Source organism: Podarcis filfolensis (genome assembly GCF_964270895.1).
Source record: "Podarcis filfolensis genome assembly, chromosome: 9".
Lineage (NCBI taxonomy): Eukaryota > Metazoa > Chordata > Lepidosauria > Squamata > Lacertidae > Podarcis > Podarcis filfolensis.
The window spans coordinates 11520474-11542856 of record NC_139610.1 but is presented as its reverse complement, the minus strand read 5'-3'; the positions used below and the strand labels follow the sequence as shown (position 1 = coordinate 11542856).

General features: G+C 43.5%; 1 protein-coding gene and 1 long non-coding RNA gene across 3 annotated transcripts in view; one reads left to right on the top strand and one right to left on the bottom strand.

Annotated features, from left to right (window-relative positions):
• Positions 1 to 4283: 4283 nt before the first annotated feature.
• LOC310770301 overlaps positions 4284 to 22383 on the top strand; it is a 103977-nt gene continuing 85877 nt past the window's right edge. Inside the window, exons 1-2 of the long non-coding RNA XR_014552039.1 lie at positions 4284 to 7984; positions 8251 to 9761. This is a non-coding gene — a long non-coding RNA (uncharacterized lncRNA). The remainder of the gene's footprint in view (positions 7985 to 8250; positions 9762 to 22383) is intronic.
• The window catches only part of SLC34A2 (solute carrier family 34 member 2), a 29843-nt gene continuing 16285 nt past the window's right edge, over positions 8826 to 22383 (bottom strand). For both annotated transcript variants that reach the window (XM_083630405.1, XM_083630406.1), the window contains exons 7-13: positions 20980 to 21175; positions 20020 to 20115; positions 19007 to 19127; positions 16701 to 16868; positions 15325 to 15441; positions 13351 to 13475; positions 8826 to 11976 (exon numbers count right to left, since the gene is read on the bottom strand). In XM_083630405.1, coding sequence (XP_083486531.1) covers positions 11419 to 11976; positions 13351 to 13475; positions 15325 to 15441; positions 16701 to 16868; positions 19007 to 19127; positions 20020 to 20115; positions 20980 to 21175 — 1381 coding nt within the window. In that variant the 3' untranslated portion in view covers positions 8826 to 11418. The remainder of the gene's footprint in view (positions 11977 to 13350; positions 13476 to 15324; positions 15442 to 16700; positions 16869 to 19006; positions 19128 to 20019; positions 20116 to 20979; positions 21176 to 22383) is intronic.

Sequence of the window (22383 nt, the reverse complement as noted above, 5' to 3'; positions counted from 1 at the left end):
TGATCTGCCACATTGTTTTTCCTGCTTGGGTGTATGGTGGGGGACATGTCGTGCTCCTTCTGTCCACCTTTGGTCCCCACCCTGCACTAGGCTCTCACCTATGGCTCCAAGAAGCTGTCAGCATGCAGCAGCCGCCACACCCCTGTCAAAATGGCTTCGATTGGCTGGCTAAACCAGGTGAGGGTAGCTGGCAGGTCTCAAACCCTCAGTGAGTGAAGGGCTTTCCCTGCATGCGAAGACAGGCTCTGGTGGATTGAGTGGATGAGACCAATAGTGGATCCCATGATCAAGAAGGTGGTTTCTGCACATGCTGCAGAGGGAAGTGAGGGGCAGAGGGGGCTTGTCAAACTGGGAAGGTAGCCCATCTAGCAGAAGGACAACTCTGACCCTAAACCTCATCCTCTCATTTGTAAGAAAGGCTTTGGGAGTAAGCCCTGGGTAAAAATCTGTACCCACTGTGTGAGTATCTGGAGGCGGTTGGAGGATGGATGGCGGCTAACAGATTGAGGTTGAATCCTGACAAGACAGAAGTGCTGTTTTTCGGGGACAGGAGGCGGGCGGGTGTGGAGGACTCCTGGTCCAGAATGGGGTAACTGTGCCCCTGAAGGACCAGGTGCGCAGCCTGGGAGTCATTCTGGACTCACAGCTGTCCATGGAGGCGCAGGTCAATTCTGTGTCTAGGGCAGCTGTTTACCAGCTCCACCTGGTACGCAGGCTGAGGCCCTACCTGCCCGCAGACTGTCTTGCCAGAGTGATGCATGCTCTGGTTATCTCTCGCTTGGACTACTGCAATGCGCTCTACGTGGGGCTACCATTGAAGGTGACCTGGAAACAACAACTAATCCAGAATGCGGCAGCTAGACTGGTGACTGGGAGCGGCCATCGAGACCGTATAACACCGGTCTTGAAAGACCTACACTGGCTCCCAGTACGTTTCCGAGCACAATTCAAAGTGTTGGTGCTGACCTTTAAAGCCCTAAACGGCCTCGGTCCAGTATATCTGAAGGAGTGTCTCCACCTCCATCGTTCTGCCTGGACACTGAGGTCCAGCGCTGAGGTTCCCTCGCTGCGAGAAGCCCCAAGTTACAGGGAAGCAGGCAGAGGGCCTTCTCGGTAGTGGCACCCACCCTGTGGAACGCCCTCCCACCAAATGTCAAAGAGAAAAATAACTACCAAACTTTTAGAAGACCTCTGAAGGCAGTCCTTATTAGGGAAGCCTTTAATGTTTAATAGGTTATTGTATTTTAGTGTTTTGTTGGAAGCCGCCCAGAACGGCTGGGGAAACCCAGCCAGATGGGCGGGGTATAAATTATTATTATTATTATTATTATTATTATTATTATTATTATTATTATTATTAAAGGCACAATGTAAAATGTGTTACGTATATACACCAGAGCTTGCCTCTTGTCCTCTCTGCTGCTTGAGCTACCTGGCTGTTCACCCGGAGCAAAGCTAACCCGGTGAGGATGGAACTGTTTCTTTCTGTTCTTGACGCTAAATGAGGGAAGCCCAACTCTCACAAGTAAAGTGCCCAGTGGCATTCAAAGTACTTCTTTTGTTTACTTGCTGTTGGCAAATAAGATAATTTATAGTGCACTTCAGATTCCAGATAATTTATCGTGCAATTCAGGTTCTTTTACAACCGTTTAATTGCAAGAATGGCCTCTGCCAAAGAAGTTTCAACTTTCCTTCCCTGATATATGTCTCAGTTTATTTAAAAGGAAATCATAGTCCCTTGTGTTGAGACAGCTGCTGGCTTAGAATTTTTCATCGAACTGTCACATTTGTGCAAACATCTCAATATTATTTTAATTTCTCTAATTTTAGTTTCTCTTTAGTCTGATGGTGAATACATTTAGCTTGCATTTGGGGTTTTAGTTTTCATATGATTCTGTCAGTGCCAATGGATGTTGTTTTATGGATGATTGGCTGCATTATTTTGATTTTTTTGGGTAAAGTTTATTATTATTAATTATTATTATTATTATTATTATTATTATTATTATTTCATTTTATAATGTATATAAAACAGAGAGAACAATTCTAAGAACAGATGAAAATTAAAAGATGCAAAACAAAACTAAAATAGGCACACAGAATAAGTTGTTGCAACATGAGTTTAAATAACAAAGTCCAAGTAATGACCGCTCCCCACATTAAATGGGGGGCACCCTTAACGTGGTCATGCGCAGCCCCCTGGATCCTATGCGGCACCATTAGCACAGGCTTGGCTTCGCCTTCCCCAGGTTGGATACCTGGAGGTCTCTGCCTACCTCAGCCAGTTGCCCAATCCCGCCTGGGGAGGCGTTGCCAAGGTGATCAGGCCAGGTAGGGGAAAGGACTACCTGTCCACAAAATAGGGGGAGGATCTTACCTGGGAATCGTGAGTTGGCTCCAGAGCTTCTCCCACCCTACCCACCCTCAGTTAAGACTTCTTTTGCAGGTTAACCTTTTCTCCACAGGTACATGGGCGCTGCTACGTCAAGGACGCTGTTGAAGTGCTGGAAAGGAATTCTCCTGCATTGGCAGGTTTGCCTTTCCCGTAGCAAAACGTCACAACTTTGGCGGTATCGGGCCTTGGGCGGAATCCTTTAGTCTATCTTCCCTAAATGGGGGGGGGATGCAGAGGTGACCCACGCCCCCTCCTCTTCACAACACCGATACTAGGGTTCCCCATTAAAGGGGTTGTTTGAGGGGAGGCATTGGCCATACGCCTAGAGGTCGTCGTTGCTCTCCCATGCAGTGGCGGTGTAACAGGGATGGACTCTCTCTGCTTGAACATATGTTCTCCAGAGCCAGCCCTTCCCCCCCACACATTGGATAACCTGATGTTCCCCAGATCCCCGGCGGGAGACTGGGAGGGATAAACGCCCAATGCCTAAGTCAAGGTCTACCCACATCTGAAACATAATAAAGTTGTGGCCAATTTTAATCCCATAGCATGTTGTCTTGAGTCGTTATTCCACACGGGGGCCGCCCAGGGTTTGGGGGACTCTGCCTGTCCACGCAAAGACTACCAACGTTATTTGATCATCAAGTATAGTTCTAGATTTGGCAAGTCTTGAAAATGATGGTTCCACTGTATACGCCATAAAGGAATGCCAAATTATATAAAAAGGTGTCTGGGAGTTCTAGACCTTGTCAGAATCTCAAAATATGCAAACTATATTTTAACTGATGACCCCCCCCCCATTCATTTGCATTGTGTTTTCTTTGCATTGAAATGAATTGTATGTAATAATACAATCAATTACATAATTAATCGTGCAAAATTCTGCCACAGAATTTTCTGAGGACAGAGAGATGAAGAATGTAGTTTTTGTTGGAAGCCGAACTGCAGTAGAACGGAAACAGCTCTGTATGTGACAAACATGGGTCAGAATAGAAATTGATGCATTCTCACATCCCTAATTTGTGGTGCTGTGAGAGCCTAGCTAACTCCGCTATGCTCCGTTTATAATAATAATAATTTATTATTTATACCCCTCCCATCTGGCTGAGTTTCCCCAGCCACTCTGGGCGGCTCCCAATCAAGTGTTAAAAACAGTACAGCATTAAATATTAAAAACTTCCCTGAACAGGGCTGCCTTCAGATGCCTTTTAAAGATAGGATAGCTGCTTATTTCCTTCACATCTGAAGGGAGGGTGTTCCACAGGGTGGGCGCCACTACCGAGATGGCCCTCTGCGAGAAGTGAGGTTACAGGGAACCAGACAATGAGGGAACTGCCAGAAGGCCCTTGGCACTGGATCTCAGTGTCTGGGCTGAACGATGGGGGTGGAGACTCTCCTTCAGGTATACAGGACTGTTTAGGGCTTTAAAGGTCAGCACCAACACTTTGAATTGTGCTCGGAAATGTACTGGGAGCCAATGCAGATGTCTCAGGACCGGTGTTATGTGGTCCCGGTGGCCACTCCCAGTCACCAGTCTAGCTGCCGCATTCTGGATTAACTGCAGTTTCCGGGTCACCTTCAAAGGTAGCCCCACATAGAGCGCATTGCAATAGTCCAAGCGGGAGATAACTAGAGCATGCACCATTCTGGCAAGACAGTCCGCAGGCAGGTAGGGTCTTAGCCTGTGTACCAGGTGGAGCTGGTAGACATTTGAATGTTTGTACAGAAAATAGGTATTCCCTTCTTCCTCACTTCATGAGCAGCATTAACAGCCAACACAACACACACACACACACACACACACACACACACAAGCGCACAGAAACAACATGAGCCAAAGCTTTCTGCAAAAATGTTGACAGCATAAAAATGTAGATTGTGGAACTGTTTTAAAAATCTTTAATTTCTCATTGAATGGCCTGTACTTCCTTTAAAGAACAAAATCAGACTACAAAATCACATCTTACCCCATTGCTGGTCATACATACTATCCTCCTAATTTATGAAGAAATCTTGATACAAAAAGAGAAGTTTCATTCACAGCAAAAAAAAAGGGAACAGTCCATAAAAATAGTTAAATCTTTTAATACATTGCAGATATAGTTTCATCTTTTAAGGGTTTTAATTTTGCTTTATCAGCAAATCTCGTTACAACTTAAAATAACATTGCCACCCACACTTTTGGCCACATTCAGACACATCATAAGCCAAGCCAGAGTTTATGACAATGTGGTTTATAGTGCATGTTTCATTACTCCCCTTGCGCAAGCAGGAGGATAACTGAATCATAAAATTGAAGAGTTGGAAGGGACCCGAGGGTCATCTAGTCCAACCTCCCGCAGTGCAGGAATCCTGCCCACAGCCATCCCTGGGTGGTCTCGAACCACCAACTTTGTGATTAACAGCCAGACATATGGACCCATTGCGCCACAGCAAACAAACCAGGAAGTGGCAACTAAGCTTGGCTTTCTGTTGCAACAGAATCCAGAATCATGTTTTGTTTCTCCCTGAGAAGCCAGGATAAGTAGCCAGCCTTAATTCTGGTTTGTTCTTGGTTAATGGATCTTCTCGCTTGTGACAGAGCAACAAATCACAATCCTGGGTTGAGATGTAGCGGGAAAGCAAACATAATTGTGTTTAGGGGTGGGTGAATCTGTCGTTTTTGCTTTTTCCCTCAGTTTCTAAATTTTCCTCCTGAGTTCAGCTCTCCACATTTCCTCATCAGCTGGTGAATTTTTAAAAAGCAAGTCCTTGTAAACATTCTGCATTTTACTGAAAATTTCTAATATACGCAGCTTAGTATGCAATTTTATCCAATATAATGCATTTTATAAGCTATTTCCACAAATATATACCAGGGCAATACACAGTTTACCCTAGTATATGCATTTTTGTAACACATTTCTTGGCTGGAGAACTGTAGCGCAAATTGCAAGGTTGGCTGTGTTTCAGTCCAGGTATTGTTTCGGAGAATGGTTTGCCTATAAAAACTGGATCAAATTTCTCCCCATCCCTTATTACATCTTTCTGCTTTGCTTCTCCCGCTCACGGCTGCAGAGGAGCAAAGCAGGAAGAAAACCGTGGCTTATCATGACATGTGCATGTGAACCAAATGTGCAGACACAAAAAAATACCATTTCGAAAGCCATTTCTCCTCTTTAAAAGTATTTTTTACCACAGTGCGCCAGATTGGAATGTTCAATATAAAAGTCACATCTCAAGTTGAGGTGCTTCTTACACAACTTATGAAAAAACAACAACAACTATATACTAAAAACAATTATAAATAAGAGTCTAAAAAGCTAAAAGGTATAACAGGAGTCGACGTTTCCATAAGAGGACTCTGAGATTTCCACACAAAGGAGAGGCTACTTCACTCACACTGCAAGACAGGGGCAGCTTAATGTACACAGCACTCAAGATAATTAAATTTCTTGCATGGCCAGTGTTCTAAATCTAGGAGAAAAAGGGACCCCTCTTCACATGTCCCCCTCCAATGTGTTGATGATGGCAGTGTGGGGTTCATGAGATGTCACAGAGGGGATAAAATACAGCTGCTGTTTCTAATTTCATGTGGGGTGGGTGGCTCAAAATGCACCAAGATCAGAAGATCTAGACTGTGCACCCACGGAACTAAAATATTTTGGTTTGGCCAGAATGGGGGAATGGGGAAAGCTGGTTTCAGCCTCCTTACTCTCCCTTTCCTGAGAAGCTTTTCCGCAGAAATGTAACCTTTCAAATGGACTCAAAAGCTGCATCTATTTGTAACACACACAGGTCCCAATCCAGCTCGTACGATACATATGGAAAGCTATGTTATGTATTCAGTGGTCTGGGCTTGCCTGAGCTTGAGTCTGGACTAAGGATTCTGAGCCCCTGTGTTCAGATTCGATACATGATATCCAATCGAAGAACATTTCAAGATTTGGGCCTCTGCCATTGGCCCTTAAACTTTGAGTCGTGATTCGCAGCTTGGAAGTTTAGGCAGCCAATCACGTTGGGAGTGGAAGTGGCCCAGGCCTTCAGAAATGTATATAAGCAGTTGGTTTTGCCCCTGTTGTCCAGTTCTGTTACTTCAATAAAGGTTCTTGCTGTTATCACTGTGTATTGCCTCGTGGGAACCCACCTACACTTCAACCTACTTCCACATGGAACACCTTTTGCTGGGTTGGGGTGAGAGTCAGCAGCAAAGCACTCAACAGGCCTTTCCTATTACTGCCTAGGGAAGAGGAAGTTTTTTTTCTCTAAAGCATGCAACTCATGTGCAAAACAGTAGAACCGAGTGCAAAAGCCTTTCCAGAACTGTATTACTTCAGAGAGCAGGGACTCAGCTACGCAGCTTCAAATAAAACATTTTAGATGTGTTGTAAAGTGCAGTATACAAATGTGACACTAGATGGCGAAAGTGAGCTATGCAAAATTCAATGTGTTTGTCAGAACGTGTTTGTGTAATTGTTTTTTTAAAAAAACCCATGTTCTTAGCATTTTTTTTTATACATGTGTGGATTCCACTGAGGTGGAGGGTTGAAGGTTTGCAATAGAAAAAAGTACCCGTTTAGGACCCAAAAAGTTGTAGCAGTAGCAGATCTGTTTGCTTAAACCTGGACCTGTAGAAATCATGTAGATTTAGGAGAAAATGGAGAATGTACTGATTAGGAGTACATCCAAGGTTTTAGCTTCTGGCAGCCTCCCTCCTTCCTCCATGACTTCCCCTCAGCAATACTGGATGTGAACCAAGTGGGAAGAAAACTGGTTTCCAGGGATCTGACCTCTGCATGTTCTTTTTGCTCCTAGCCTTAGACCCATCTACACCACTGTCTATGTCGAGGGCTGGCCGATATCTGGTTTTCAACATTGTGATATATCAGCAGCTAAATACTGCAATATGCTGATATATCATGATGTCTGGCTCTGGAATGGATCTCAAATTGTCTGAAACCAGTATTGCGATCTGAACGCCATAATCGGACAATTTATCACTATATCGCCCCGCTCTATGTCATTTCAAAATAACTGGGTTTCTACAGAGATCTTGATAGGAGACATTCTGCTGCCACATCTAGCTTGGTCTCTACACTACCTTTCTTCCCCTTATTCGGTTTTCCAATGTGCAAAGAGGGTTTTCTTTCACGATGAACCATGTGTACCATCCATCCAAAATGAAATGTTACAGTTCAGGAAAAGTTTCACCACTTTATTCTGCCAGTTGTACAAACTGGCCTTAAAGTTCGACAAACTGCCCAGAATGAAATTGACTAATCAGGACTCCCATTTAGCTCTCAAAGAAAGGAGCTCTGTGTTGGAACATAAAGAAAAACGCAATGCTAGTAATGTTCTTCTCCTTTTTGTAAGTGTAACTCTGCCAGCCTCCTCTCAGTGTTTTTAAGTTGAGACCCTCATCCAAATCTGTGTACCCTAGCCTCAGAGCATCAGATTTCCCCTCCTAAAAACTCAATATTGGAATAGAGAATGTGTATTTTACAAGCTTTTATGGACACCTCCTCTAAAGGTAGAAGATGCTAGAGAGAAGGAGGTAGATGAGGTTCAAATAATATGGTCTGTGACTGAGTTGTCCAGAAACCAGATACAGTGGTGCCTCACAAGACGAAATTAATTCGTTCCGCGAGTCTTTTCGTCTTGCGTTGTTTTTCGTCTTGCGAAGCACAGTCCGTCGCAACTGCACCTCTTCAAGCGGCTTTAAGAAAAAAGGAAACAAACTCGCAAGACGTTTTCGTCTTGCGAGGCAAGCCCATAGGGAAAATCGTCTTGCGAAGCAACTAAAAAAACGAAAAACCCTTTCGTCTTGCGCGTTTTTCGTCTTGCGAGGCATTCGTCTTGCGAGGTACAACTGTAAGCTGCTTGCCTCTATCCCAGAGTTATTGCAGAGTAACACGGTTTCACTTAAAAATAAGTTTGTCAACAGTCTCTGACAGATGCGTTAAATAAACCAGTAATGATTAAGCATAAAGACAACATTTACCATGAAAAAACAAGCAATTAACAACATTACATAAAAAGAATATAGGTACAATGGGATTATGCCCTATCAAATTCAGTAGGAGGGTAAGGCATACGCTTAACAGTGCAATTCTGCATATTTCTACTCAGAAGTAAGCTCCGCTGAGCTCAGTGAAGCTGACTTCCAGGTAAGTGGTAATATGAAAGCAGCCTAGAATTACAATGAGACTGAAAGTGCTTCATGTTGGATGGACTCTCCCTTTGTGCCAGGTGCAAGTCATTGTATAAAATCTGAATATTTTCCTTATATAAAACAGGTGACTGCTTTAAGTTATATAAAAGCCATATACAACCTCAAATATCAGTGGAACTATAAGATAGAAACCCACTTCTTTAAGAACAACTGCAAGCAAAAATGCTAGTGAGGGTGTCAGAAAGTCTGTGCACAGGACAATACCCTCTTTTTAAAAAAAAAAAAAATGTAATACTGTTCTTCAGTGAAAATTTGCTTATGATTAAGCTTTCCTGAACGTGGTAGGAGTTACTGTCTAAGTAAATGTGCATAGAATTGAGCTGCATGATTGATTTCTCACTTTGTAAATTATAATGAAGAAAAATACGTAGACAAATTTAAGCACTTTTAAATAGCACTGATTTCAATGGGAGGCGTTCCAGCATAAACAATGGAGTTTAAAGGTGTATAAATCTGGCTGGTTCTGACTTAGAGTTTTAGCTAGCGTATTTCAACATCATTTTATCGTCTCTGATGTGTTAACAAGCGGTAGTGACTTTCTTTTGAACCTTTTTAAAGGTCTGGCCGCAGGTGGGCACTTCTAAGTCCCTAATGATCTCAGCAGGAAAAGGTAAAATATTTCCCATGAGAACAAATGGAGAAGAATCATTCAGTTTTACTTAATCTTGCAGATATAAATGTCCCCTTCATACTTGTGCATCCCCTGAGATCAAAGCTTAGACAATGCCAGACGTATATGTTAAAATTTCCTGCTCAGTCTTAGCTAACAATTAAAATTCACCTCAAATTATTTTTTATCAAATAAATAAATGATGCACATCAGATGCAAATATGTTACATAAATCAACTGATGGTTTGGTTTTCCATCCATGCAGCAGTATGGTTAGGACTTGTTATTCCCAGCCCCATAATATTTTCCAGGGTTTGATTCTCATAAGCCCCTCCAAAATCCCCTTGGGAAAACGTCAGGTTGTCAAACACTTTGGCCTGGAATTCATTACAAAATTACAAGACCTAAAAACGTGCAGTAGTGTCAAAAGAGCTTTTTTGCATACGCTGCAAATTTCATCCATGGGGGTCTTATTCTTGACCTGAACGCAATATTGCATGATACTACAGTCAAACCTCGGTTCTTGAACAGCTCCATTATTGTATGTTTCGGCTCCAGGATGCCTAAAACCCAGAAGTTTGCGAACGTTTTTCAGAAGGCTTGCAGCCAATCAGAAGCCACGTCTCGGATATCGAACGGTTCAGAAGTCGAACGGTCTTCCAGAACGGATTACATTTGACAACCAAGGTTTGACTGTACTTGCAAAAATGTATTGCTTAAATGCTGGCTGTTGCAGCCAGAAATCATAGGACCAGGTACACTCTGTTATTGGGGTGCTATTTAGCAAGGCCGGTTTCTGCCATGCTCTAAGTTCGGGGTCACAGGAGGTTATTCCTTGGGAGCTCCTATGTCCCTGTCTATGATGAGGTATAAAAGAAAAGTTATCATAGCAAATAGTTTTAAATCACATTCCATTTTTATGCAATTTAATTTTGCCAAGAGCAGACATGTGGGCCTCAATGGAAATCTCTCCACCATAAAAGTCCCTTTGCTCTCTCTTCTGAAAAAGTGCTCCGTCTGAAGGAAGCCAGGTCTGTAATGGTTAGATCCTTCAACTGTTCTCTCTTTCTGAATTTGATCCTCAAAAAATTCAGGCACAGGAAAGACAAGTGCCCTAGAAAGTCAGGGCAAATGTCCCTATTTTCCAGGGACATTCCTGGATTTACAGAAGCCGTCCCAGTTTCTGATTTGATCCCGGAATGTCCCACTTTTCCTGAGGACGTCCCTATTTTCATCAGAGAAATGTTGGAGGGTTTGGAGTATGTGATCTCTGAACCAAGGAGATAAGCAACTGTACAACTTTTAGAAGACATCTGAAGGCAGCCCTGTATAGGAAACTTTTATAAATGTTTTATTATGTTTTTATATATGTTGGAAGCCGCCCAGAATGGCTGGGGCAACTCAGTCAAATGGATGGGGTATAAATAATAAAATTATGATTATGATTATGATTATGATTATTATAAAATAGGACATCCCTATTTTCATTGGAGAAATGCTGAGGGTATGGAATGTTATCCTGATTTCTAGCTAGAAGACACAAACTACTGGAAGCATCAAGCTAAAAATTATAAATTCCTATTCTTACACGCCCAGCTTCTTTCAGTAATGTTTCTTTTTTTAAAAAAAAAAGTTTGGTACCTTTAAGATTTTCTTATGATGCCCTGTGCCTTAACTTTCGAAACCGCCAGAAGGGAAGTGGTACTATCTCAAAGTTCTTGACGCAACGCTACTAATCACAGACTACTAGATCCCTTCTGTACCAATGTTGCCTTAAGCCCTGTGTACCTGATTTTGGGTCCACTGATGAGAAGCTGAGCAACCACAGCTGGCAGACGCAGTTTGGGTCTGTAGCAGTACTGGACAGGAGCAGGAAGGCCCAAAGGCCTGGCTATGGCACAGAGTCAGACCTTCACTCCAGCACTGTACTGCTGCCCGCATCCTGGCTCAGCAGACTAGAGGCAAGTTCGTGCACAAGACCCCGGGGCTGCATGTGTCCTTAAGTGTGTGTGTCTGATATTTTGGACTTGACTTCTCGCCAGCTTGCCCAAATGGTCAGCTACCAACAGAGCAATACACACTTTTCGCCGGGTGCAAGAAGATGGCATATGTTTCCCTCCTTTGCTTCTTTCCTCTCCCTTTACATTTTGCCCCCCACTTTTTTTGTCCCTGAGTCCTCGGCTCTTGAAGTCCTGTCTTCTGCTACAAGGGGGTGGTGGACAAGTTCATTTCAGTCGCCTGCGGTGTCTTTGAAAAGGCGTTTTTCTCATCGGCCAGTGAAACTGGGTTTTCGTGAACTTCCATCGCTTTCCCCGGCGCCACGCTTGCCATTTGTTCGCCTCCCCGGCGTTTGCAACATTTGCAACAGTATTTTTCACAGGTGGCGCCTGTAGACACCATAACATCATCCCACGGGTCCAAGGACCGCATCCACAAGGGAAGGTAGTCCCAATTTCGCAGCTTCTCAGGCAGCTTCTCGGGCCGCTTCTTTTGAAGATAGTTGATGATGATCACAGCGAAAAAGAGAACCAGGATAGGAACACCGACACCCACGAGGTACTCCCAGCCGGCCACCGACAGACCAAAGACACCAACAGGAATCACAAGGAAGGCGATGAAAAGGTAAAAAATAGCAAACCACCTGTACTTGGCTGTTATGTTCCCCAAAACCTTGGACAGGTGGATTGGGATGCGTGTATAAGGGATTGGGTACCACAAGAGAATCCCAGAAACATTGAAAAAGAAGTGGCAGAGAGCAATCTGAAAAGACACAAAATGAAGCAAAACGAGAACTAGTCAGAAGAATGTTAAAACAAGTGTGACTTTTGTACAAATACCCTTGAAAGCACTATTTTCCTCCCTTCGTTGGATCCTCTCCTGCTATTCCATCTATTATGACCTTCAAAACTTTTTTTAAAAAAATAAATAACACAATCAAAATAAGGGCCAAACTAGATAAGGCATTGGAGTTTCAAGGGGAAATAAAACAATTCTTGCCATGGGGAGGATAAGTTGGATTGGTGCCCTGTACTAATTTTCCTGACTGGAGATCTCCCCGAACTGTTATCTGTCCCACAGCAAACATACAGCTATACCTGATATACCAGGTATGTGCGTTTTAAAAAGCAAACCAACATATTAAAGCCTGTATTCATAATTTTATAAAATGAATCGTGGTCATCTGTCAAATAGACTGAGTTAAAGAACCATGGGAGGAAATATTCAACACATGAGGTTAGTCACATCAGACCAGGGTTTGGCATTTCATGAACGAGCCTTGGGTGTGCATGTTCCCATCGTCCCATCCTTCATCCTATTACACACTTACATACTTACTTCCTGTGTAGCACACATTACATCTGAAAGCGCAAACCATGGTTTATGTCTGTCCTCCGAAACAAAACTGGGAACGACATTCAAACCGTGAATTCCAACTCTGGTTTGGAGGGGAAGCACAAACCATAATTTGCCATTTGAGACAGGAAGTGAATCGGAGTGTGCAAGGGAAGGGAAAAAAGAAAAGGGAAACCTAGGAAACAAGCAAGTCCAGGGCTTATATAAATGCCAAACCATCACAGGTTCAAGAATCTAAGAGGTGTCATTCTGAATATAATCAGGTTCATCCAAAAAGTAAATATGGGCGATCTTCTGTTCCTATTTTGTGCCCTCCAATGAGTGCAGTGTGTTCAAATAGCATAAGACATTTATTTTTATCCAATTCGGAAACGTTATTGTGTAACATGGTTTCCAGGAGAAAATAATTTCCTGCACAAAAACAACAAAGTAGCAAGCACCTCCTTTAGCATTTCCTTACTGACCCTTGCAGACATGGAGACTTTAAAATGAAACGTAGCAGAAAATATACACGCAGCCACATTCACCATGTCCCTTCTCCCTTACACCTTAGTGTAGCATGTTAAAGACTCTCTTGGAGCCCCAGGAAAACAACTACAAGCTTATTGTTAAGTTCATGCTCAAAGGACTTCTCTGGATCAAAAAACCCCAAGTGCTAGAATTGCACTCACAGTTCTTTAAAGAAGAGATAAAACAGTCCTGACTAGAGTAAGAGTCTTGTTCAAATTCTCCCATTTACTCTCTTTTTGGAAATAATATAAATCAAAAATCACAACTAACCTGTAAGGAAGCCTTTAATTTGTTCCCCGGACTGGCCATAGCAGCAAGAATCGCTGTTGTAGTTGTACCAATGTTGGACCCCAAAGTTAGGGGATAAGCTCGGTCGATGCTTATAACACCAATTCCTAGTTGAGGGGCAAAACAACAACGTGAATTTTATCATTATTCATATGGCACTTTAAAGACTCCAAAGTGTTTCATGCTTACGGCGTCCATTACGATGGCCCTAAAACTATAAGGTTAAGGGATAGCAATTTACCTACCACCACTTAAAGTCACAGCTGTATCAAAACATTCCTGAATTTTTATATACAATTTTTTATTTCTTAAATTTATGTACCACCCCTCATCCGAAGACTACAACATAAAAAGACAGAAAGGAAACACAAGGCAAAAAACAAAAACAAAAACCCACCCAATACCTCTTCTCCCACAAAGACATTTAAAAGGTCATGGATGGTTTAATTAGCCAAAGGCCTGGTTATAGAGTAGGGTTACCAGATGTCCCCATTTCCCGGGGACAGTCCCTGGATTTGTGAATAAGTCCCCGGACAAATTCCATCCCCGGAATGTCCCCGGATTTCATCTAATGTCCCCGGGAAACAGTGGCAGTCTCAGCAGCCCGGAGCAGTTGGCTCTGGCCTGCTTCAGGAGCTGCTCAGAAGTCCCCATATGATGGTGGTGCAGGGGCTCTAAGATGCAGCTTCTGGGCTGCCTCCACCTTCCCTGACCCCAGCAACTAAGCTGTGAAGGGACGCTTCACGCCGCCTATCAGAGCTTGCGTGTAAGCAGGAGGGGGCAGGGACCTCTCAGTTAAGCAACAGGAAGCCTCCGTTCCCAGCTGAGGGATCCCCGCCCCCTCCTGCTTGCACGCAAGTAGGAATGGGATTGGGGCTGCTCCGATGGGAAGGGAGGCATTGTGCTGTCCAAGCCCTGCCACTGTCGCTGTTCTCGGTCCTCCTTCTCCACCATCCATGCCTGACCCACTGCGCACCGCTTCCCTACCACCACCGAAGAACCAACAACTCAGGGGCTGCCCAGGCTCATGGAGAAAGGCGATAGAAGCCTAGGAGGAAGGGGAAACATGGCGGTTGAGGTCAAGGCGGCCGCCACCCCTCTGCCACAGCCACCGCTGCAGCATCAACATCCCGGAAGTGTAGTATTTATTTATTTACTTAAAGTGTCCCCAGAGTCATTGAAAAAAATCTGGTAACCTTATTATAGAGGAACATTTTCACCTGACACCTAAAGCTATTTAAGAAAAGCACCAGGCTAGCTTCTCTGGGGAGAGCATCCCACAAGCAGGGAGCAATTGCAGGAAAAGCTCGTTCTCCTGTTATCGCCCTACAGACCTCCTGTGGAGGAGGCACACAAAGAAGGACCTCGGATTGTGATTGCAGGGTCCGCGTTGGTTCATGTGGGATCCTTGAGGCATTGTGGTCCTCAGCCATTTAATACTTTATAGGTCAAAACCAGCCGTTTGAATTGAGCCCAAAAATTAATTTGCAGCCGGTGCAGTTGTGCCAGGATCATTGTTCTATGCTGAAAACATCTTGAAGCTGAATTCTGCACCAGCTGAATTTTCTGAATCGTCATTAAAGGCAGTCCCATGCATAGAATAGAATATTTGTATTATTGTGTCTACAGTAAAACTCAATTTCTTTCAAGCCCCCATTTTGGAAGCATGGCAATGGGCTGTCAGTCTAAAGCCACAAGTCATAAGAAATAGGGAGCAGCGGGGGGGGGGGGGTGATGTTTCCATTTCTATGCTATAGTCTACCACTAGAGATCTAGGCAGGTCTATCGTGTAGATTTGTTTTTGTTTCTTTAAAAGATCTGACAAAAATATCCATGGTATTATATAAAAAGCTGGAATTACCTCATTTGCTCCTAACTTTAGCAGCTGAAAGTTAGGCTAATTCAACACCCCCACCCCAAAAACCGTTACCTAAAATGCTTCCACAGAACACTTACCAACAAGTGGAGTAATAGCAGATGTGAACACGGAACTGCTCTGAACGACAAAAGTCATGAAAGCACCAACTAACATGGCCATGTATCCTGTCAGCCAAGCAAATGGATAAGGAAAATCTGGAAAACAGAAGTACAGGAGGCATCAGAGTCAGAATATTCTGCTCAAAATTATGTGTGGAACTGTTTAGCTAAACACCAAGGTGCCCTACTTAAACCACTTGCCAGACAACTTGAAAGTCATTTGATCTTTACCTGAAATAAGAAGCTAAAAGGTGGTGACTTGTCCTCTAGGTTTGTTTGCCTCATAGTACACTTTCTGTGTTTGGAAAGTTTAAAGTAAATTTGTTGCCTTTTCCTGCTTGGCACCCTACCTTCTGAATCACAGAGCTTGGAGTGCAACCATTATATATTATTTGAATCAGGTTGAGGGATACTTTACTGGGTCAGCCTGAAATGTCCCCTGCCTCATAAATTTACTGCTCTTTCACAAACATCCTGTCCTATACTTCTGATCTGCTGCTTCAGTAAGTGTACAAATGCTGTAAAGGCCAAACAGATGGGTCTCTTCCACCCAATCAGCCACTCAGCAGAATAAAAATTGCCAACTGGTTGGGAAAACTCACATATCCAAATGGAAAAGGACCACAGGAAGCAGCTTCCATGCAGCTTCATGAATGTATGATGGGTGACAAAAAATTCTAACATTTCCCCCCTCTATGCAGCCCAGTCCTTTTCATTTGGTGATATATAGGTACAGGCAAAAGCAGGAATGGGGAAATATTTCAGTTTGCTCCACAATTTGGAATGAACCTTCCTGGTCTGTATCCAATGGATCAGGCAGCCATCTTTCTTTTTTCCATACAGTGTCCCTGTAAACTCATCCCCACAGGTACATAGAAGCAACTGGGTTTTTTTCTCCATACAATTACCAACAGAAAGATGGTACCTCATAGCATACTGTTGCTTCCAGGGACTTATTGCTCAAAACAAGCATGGCAAGCAGCAGCAAATGATTTTTAAGAGGGAAAGAGAAAGAGACATGGAAGCCCTCAGCAGCTTTCGAAGTGCTTTATAGGTTTAAAAAAACATTTTTAAATTATGCAGGTGTGGTTTTTTGCTTTTGGATTTTGCCTTAAAAAGTCCAAATATGACATTTGACAGAATGGGCTTGCCTGGCCACTTATGACCAGGGACGAGAGCTGGATAAAAACCGTTCTGTCCCTCCAGAGACAAAAATATATGTCCCACTTGGGTGCATGTTGCACTAGCATTTATTGATTCCACTGCATTATGGACAAGAAAAGCCATTATACATTGTGCTTAACGTATTTCTACTTGTTATGCTATGTAATAAAAAGAAAGAGAGAGATTGTTACCCGTGTTGAATGTCTTCTTGATAATATTTGCTACTTGTCCTTGCAGTACGGAATTCAGTAATTTAACGATGAGTATCAGGCAAACGCACAAACAGAGCAGCGAGAGGGCAAGGAGGATGAGGCCGACTGCAGTTTCTGAGAGACCGGAGTCTACGAAAATGTGATTACCTATGTGGGGGGGAGAGATACAGAATTTTTAGTTACACACACACACACAATTAGTCTGCACTGGGAGCTGTCAAGTTTGCATGTTATTCCCCATGCAAGTGCAACTCCCCTCACCTCCATGTCAATGCTGCACGTGGAAACAATGATAACAAAAAAAAACCTTTTCCTATATCTATCCATCCAAAATATACCAATGCTATACAGTGGCCGCTCAGGTTGTGAACATGATGCGTGCGGGATGTACATTTGCAACCTGCGTCTGCGCATGCGCGGGTTGCAATTCCGCACTACTGCGCATTTGCAAAGCGCGATTTAGCACTTCTGCGCATGCGCGACCGCCAAAACCTGGAAGTAACCCGTACCGGTACTTCTGGGTTTCGGTGGTCCACAACCCAAAAAAAATGCAACCTGAAGCGGGTGTAACCTGAGGTATGACTGTACAGTGGTACCTCGGGTTACATACGCTTCAGGTTACAGACTCCGCTAACCCAGAAAAAATAGTACCTCAGGTTAAGAACTTTGCTTCAGGATTAGACCACAAATCGTGCTCCAGCGGTGCAGCAGCAGCGGGAGGCCCCATTAGCTAAAGTGGTTCTTCAGGTTAAGAACAGTTTCAGGTTATGAACGGACCTCCGGAATGAATTAAGTACTTAACCCGAGGTACCACTGTATTTCCCAAGGGGTCTACCTATTCTGGCATGCATTGGGGCAGATAGAGGAGATACACTGCATGTTTTACGTTGCATTTGAATTTTTGCAGTTTTGACAACATCGATGGCATAGAACAGGCATGTCCAACTTGAAGTAGGCTGTGATCTACGATCCAATATAAAAACTGGCAGTGATCCACTACCCAGGGATGGGTGCAGTGGGGGGCAGGCGGGTACTGGCTGCTTCCGCTAAGGGAGCAGGCACACGATCTACGAACATTCATCCCACGATCAACTGATCGATTGCAATTGGCGCATTGGACATTCCTGGCATTGAAGAACTACTAGTCTTGGCTGTCTCTGAGCGCAAACCCAGGTCATCAAGTCTGAACTTCCACAGCCGCTGCCCACACTGAACTGCCATGGGCAGACTGGCAGCAATAGCAGCAGATACGTTCTATGCCAGGGATCAGCAAACTTTTTCAGCAGCGGGCCGGTCCACTTTCCCTCAGACCTTGGGGGGGGTGGACTATATTTTTTGGGGGAAATGGCCCACAAATATCCCAGAGATGCATTTTAAATAAAAGCACGCATTCTACTCATGTAAAAACACCAGGCAGGCCCCACAAATAACCCAGAGATGCATTTTAAATATAAGGGCACATTCTACTCATGTAAAAACACGCTGATTCCCGGACCGTCCGCGGGCCGGATTTAGAAGGCGATTGGGCCGGATCCGGCCTCCGGGCCTTAGTTTGCCTACCCATGTTCTATGTTTAAGGTAATACTTTATTACACTGCATTTTTGTATATATATATTTTCTTATACACATCCTTCCCCCTCACCTTCCCCCTTTTTTCTCTATATCACTTTATTTCTTCATAATTTACATTCTTTCAATAAAATATTAATATTAGAAAAGATAATACTTTATTCTCTTGCTCATTATGCTTCTAATTTGCGTTTTATATCTGATGTCCTTTAGTAATGTTTTCTTTTGAAATGTTAAAGTTACTATTTTTGTTAACTTTGCTGCGTTACTTTTGCATTCTGTACTTGACATTCTTTGTAAATAATAATACTACTAATAATACTACTACTATTAATAATTTATTTATACCCCACCCATCTGGGATTCGAACCGCCGACCTTTCGATCGGCAAGCCCTAGGCGCTGAGGCTTTTACCCACAGCATCACCCGCTGTGGTGCATCCTATAGAGCGAAAAATACGGTATATCGCCTCCCCCCCCCCAACACTCTCTCTCACACTGAACACTTCATTTTTGTACAGGCATACCTTTGCTCAGAATGGCACTACTGCAACGTTTGAATCACACCCATTGAAAGAGAGCCATTGCCATAATATTTTATATTGTGCTGTCTCTGCGAAGAGGTTTTACAATGCAAGGGGCAGAGATGGGCTGCTGGACTCGAAAGCCCAAAAAAGCTCTGTGTTACGAGATACAGAAAGCGGCATTTCACTTACATTTTTTAATATATTCTGTGGTGGAAATATTTCGTATCGTCCAGGTCAAGTTTCCATCTCTCCAACAGAGGTCTGGGGAGGTGCAATTTTCCCACGGTGGGATAGTAACATTCATTGGATCCTAGACATCAACAAATAAAGCAGACCAATGAAATAAACGCTCCACATTTATTTATTTATTAAACTTATAATTTCACCCTTTCCCTGCAAAGGAGCCCAGCGTTGCCAAACATGTGATGAAATAATAATTATTAATAATAATAATGTATTTAAAACAATTCCAGTACAGATGCAGACTGGGAAAGATCTCAGGGGTTTTTTTTGTAATGATCTATTGCACATCTCAAAAGCACTACAACAAAGAACTCATTACAGTGGTGAAAGTAGGATACCTCTAATGGATGAGTCTCTATTGGCCTCTCTCCCACACTCATCATAATGAAAAATATTCTATTAATGAGGCTAATAATAATATTATTAATCTACCTTGCCAAGTTAGTAATGTATTTGAACACTATAAAGCATTATGCAATTGCTAAGTAGTATGATTGTTCCAGTCCAAACAATGAATCTCAAAGCTAAATCTCCCTTCCTTCCTTCCTTCCTTTTCCTTCCTTCCTTCCTCTCCCTCTCTTAGCTCTTAATCCTCGTCTCTTACCCTGGGAGGTCTTCCCTTCCCTATTTTTTATTTTTTTAATTGTTTCATAATAATCAAATTTAATGAAAAGTTTGGTATTAATCAAATTAGAATAAAACTGTGTTTCAAAGATCTAGATTTCAGTAGCTGTAAGGCAGTGATATGATACCCCAACGCAATATTTATAATCTTCGAAAGAAGAATTGTAAAGCCAATTTCAGCATATATATATATATATATATATATATATATATATATATATATATTGGGCTGGATGAAGCCTCCCCTTCTGAAGGTTCATAGTCAGATGGACTGCTTATTTAATGATGATACAATATCTAATGTACATTATGGAACACAGGAACATAATACTTACCACTTCGGTCTTGGTTTCGCACCAAGTTAGCACTAGGCTTTTGTTCTTTGCTTCCTCATCACCTGTAGCAATTGCACTTATCACCGATTTATCAAGCTGTTAAAGCAAATGGAAAATAAGGTTTGGTTTATTTCATCATTTAATAATACATTCCTCCTAAGTTCCATCTCTTTGTCACACTCTACTAGAACCAAATAACACTATCCAGGGCAAGCTAGGCAGATAGGAATGGTCTCATTTAACACCTGGCCGGGGGCAAGTGGTTATCTGCACTACTTGCAAGAAATTCCCTCACAGCTGTTCGACATTGGAACCTATGACCAGGGCTGGTGGGGTAGACTCCCTTTGCTGAAAATATTCATCCATTAGTTTGGGATGCTCAAGCACTGAATTTTCTGTGTTTCACAGAGCTTGCTTTAGCTCACCTCCACGACTCCTTCCAACCAATTCTAATCTATTTTTATTGTAATGTTGTGAGGCTTTCATGTTTATTATGTCAGGAAACTGAAACACTGTACTTTTCTGTGTATAAGACTCGGGGTTTTTTTCTTTAGAATTATGTGTAAAACTGTGGGTTGTCTTATACATGGGGCAATCCCAACCCTATTTTATTAAGTTGGAGTCCCTATTTTCTTAAATTGGAGTCCCTAAAAATAGGGGGCGTCTTATACACGAAAAAAATACGAGAGAGAGAGAGAAAGAGAGAGAGGGTTTATAATCAGTTCTCAGCTACTGATCCTGTTTTCCCTCTTATACTTTGAAGTCAAGCTATGAAGGCAAAGTGCACATTCTAAGAAGCATATTTTTCAAAAACAAGATTCTAACTCATGGGAATAACAATAACGTCTGCTCAGAAGCCTTCCCTCCATAAGAACGACAATACTATTAGGGAGGGACAAGTCATATCTGAGTACCTAAAGATGCTTCGGCAAATATTAACTAACCGAGGAAAAAGCCTACCTGGATTATAAGTTTTGTAAGTGGATCAGTGATCACTTTCAGCAGCTGAGGGGCATCTTCCCCACTTTCAAGCTGAAATGAGTTCATAATGACATTGGTGAGGTGATAAAGATAGTGTGTGGCCACTTCAATAGGCAATAGGACAGCCACTGACAGCCAGTTAAAGAAATCGTGGATTGTCGCTCCGGCGAAGGCCCTGCAGAAAAAGCAAAGGAAGACAAAAGGGTAAACCCACATGCTGGAAGACACCAAAGGAAGGTAAATTAACATTCTTTTAAGAGAAAAAAGCAAGTAATCTACTCTTTATCACGGTAGATTACCGTATTTTTCGCCCTATAGGACGCACTTTTTCCCCTCCAAAAATGAAGGGGGAATGTGTGTGCGTCCTATGGGGCGAATGCAGGCTTTCGCTGAAGCCTGGAGAGCGAGAGGGGTCGGTGCGCACCGACCCCTCTCGCTCTCCAGGCTTCAGGAAGCTCTCCGCAAGCAGTGGGAGAGCTGCGTGAAGTCACGCAGCTCTCCCACCGCTTGCGGAGAGCTGCCTGCACCCAGAAGCCTGGGGGGCACTGAGCTCAACGCCCCCCAGGCTTCAGGCTTTGTGCAGCTCTCGGCAAGCTGTGGGAGGGCTGCGCAAAGTCGCGCAGCTCTCCCACGGCTTGCGGATAGCAGCCTGTTCTGGGGGCTGGGGTCGGGGGAAGCTTGGGCTTCCCCTGCCCCAGCCCCGTGCCTGGGGGAGAAAAAAAATTTCCTTATTCCCCCCCAAAAAAACTAGGTGCGTCCTATGGGCCGGTGTGCCCTATGGGATAAAAAATACGGTAACATACCCTGCAACACCTCTCTGATGAATCTAGGGAAGTCCTAAGGAAAAGTGGGGCATTACGCGATCAAATCAGAAACCAGGAAGACTTCTGTAAATCTAGGACTGTCCCCGGAACATAGGGACACTTGGAGGGTCTGGATTAAGAACAAGAGAGGAAATTTGCCACCTCAGTGCTCAAGCTCCCTATTGCTGAGCATTCCTGGCTTCCACAGATGGCAGGAAGTCTCAGGGGTGGTGATACTTGGTCCTGGTTCACAACTGAGGAGGTAAAGGTAAAGGGACCCCTGACCATTAGGTCCAGTCGCGGACAACTCTGGAGTTGCGGCGCTCATCTCCCTTTATTGGCCGAGGGAGCAGGTGTACAACTTCTGGGTAATGTGGCCAGCATGACTAAGCCGCTTCTGGTGAACCAGAGCAGTGCATGGAAACACCATTTACCTTCCCACCGGAGCGGTACCTATTTATCTACTTGCACTGCATGCTGTTGAACTGCTAGGTTGACAGGAGCTGGGACCGAGCAACGGGAGCTCATCCGTCACAGGGATTCGAACCACTGACCTTCTGATCGGCAAGCCCTAGGCTCT